Below are 1,729 nucleotides of genomic sequence, written 5' to 3'. Positions count from 1 at the left end.
GCAGTTTGTGAGGTTCTTTGCCTTGTTCATCAACATGTCATCATCAATTCTCACCAATATTTCCAATCACCTTTTATAGAAATCTAAAAACATTGAAGTTTATACTTGTGATTTCTCTTTGATAAATATTTAGCCTTCATTGAGAAGCATTTAACCATTTTAAGAGATCATATCAAAAGTGCACCTACCTAGGTTAGTAGAGCCAAAAGAACAGGGATATTGGCCAAATTGTGTCAGATTTCCTGCATTGAATGCGTAAGACTCATTGTTGGAAACAATTTGAGAAACCAACGATCATAATAAGATATTAAAACTGGACAAATAATTATTATGTGACCACTTTAATTCAATACAAATCTGATGTAAAACAGTCAGGCAGTTAGAATATATGAACAGATACCAATGCAACGATGCAATTACTGAACGCCAAGAAACAAGTAAAGCTTCTTCCCTTATACAAGGCTAGACAAATAGTCATTATGCCCCAAGTTTGATTGAAATGAAAATATGACATAAAACATTACAACGGCTACAATGTTGACACTTTACATTCTTTCCAAAAGCGCCAACCTTTCAGCAGATTTATTGAGCAAACAGACAGTGAAATCCACACATAGAAACATAATATAGGTAGTACTAAGCATGTGAGTGATCAGCAGAAATTATAGAGCAGGACATTGGAAGCCCGGAAGTGTCTTTCCACATGACACAATAAGTTCGAGCGCCAATGGAAGAAGGATATTGAGGTTGAGAAGCTTGGCCCTAATTGTTGTACACAAACATGGTGCTGCCTCTAGTCCCAAAACTCCTTCAATCACAGGGCAGTATGTGTTTTCAACAGGATCCCCAATGCCAATGTGTATAAGGCCACCAAGCACATCAACACATGCTCCAAGCTTCAAAGCATCAATTGGGCATTTGTCTGATGTAGGAGGAGGAGGGGGGCATTTCACCACTTGAGGGGGCGGAGGAGGAGGAGGGCATTTCACTACTTTAGGAGGAGGAGGGCATTTCCCTACTTTAGGAGGCACAGGAGGAGTCCATGCCATTATTAGTGGCATGGTTGTTGAGAGCAGAATTAGAACAATGATAAATAATGCTCCTGATTTTCTCATTCTTACACTATTGATTTCACAAAACTGATGAGATGGTAGGTACCATGGAAACCTAGTTGGTGCAATTCTATGTTTGAAAATGAGATATGTTTGTGGCCATTTATTGCCTTGGGAGACAACTTGATATTTTTGAGTGGGCCAATTGATTGACGTGTAGGGATCTTTTAATATAAGCTGCCCGTGAACTCTGTTAACTTTTTCCTCAAACCTTTGGTGTGCTAGAAATGGCTTATTTTTGGTTAAGTTGACGCAAGACTAGGACATATATGTGGTGTTGGTCAGATTTTTTGTAGGATAAATTTCCTTAAAATAATGGTAAAAAAATCAGATTTGAGTCCTTGGTTTAAATCAGGATTTCTGAGCTTTTGTTTCCTAGGTTTGAAAAACCTTGAAAGTCCTAAGTAAATCCTAGGTATCCTTTGTTTATTTAAATTCGAGTGCAAACATTTTAAATTTCCGAATATTCTCTTATGTTCTTTAGTGTTTGTGACTTGCACCACTTTTTCCTTTTAAGGAGCACCACCTAATTGTGGCAAGATCAATGGCTGGTGCTTTGTCATTATGATAAGATGTGAATGAAATAACCATCGCGACATAGCGACTGCCATTAAACT

General features: G+C 37.8%; 1 protein-coding gene across 1 annotated transcript; it reads right to left on the bottom strand.

Moving 5' to 3' along the window:
- Positions 1-662: 662 nt before the first annotated feature.
- Positions 663-1,115, bottom strand: LOC149556121 (36.4 kDa proline-rich protein-like). Its single transcript, XM_089829705.1, has one exon. The coding sequence runs from the start codon at positions 1,113-1,115 to the stop codon at positions 663-665; it is 453 nt and encodes a 150-aa protein (XP_089685831.1).
- Between the last annotated feature and the right edge of the window lie 614 nt (positions 1,116-1,729).

The sequence above is a fragment of the Cupressus sempervirens genome, chromosome 5 (genome assembly GCF_028749045.1).
Source record: "Cupressus sempervirens isolate cs-2001-9-10 chromosome 5, ASM2874904v1, whole genome shotgun sequence".
In the NCBI taxonomy this organism is placed as follows: domain Eukaryota; kingdom Viridiplantae; phylum Streptophyta; class Pinopsida; order Cupressales; family Cupressaceae; genus Cupressus; species Cupressus sempervirens.
This window is presented reverse-complemented; position numbering and strand designations above follow the sequence as displayed.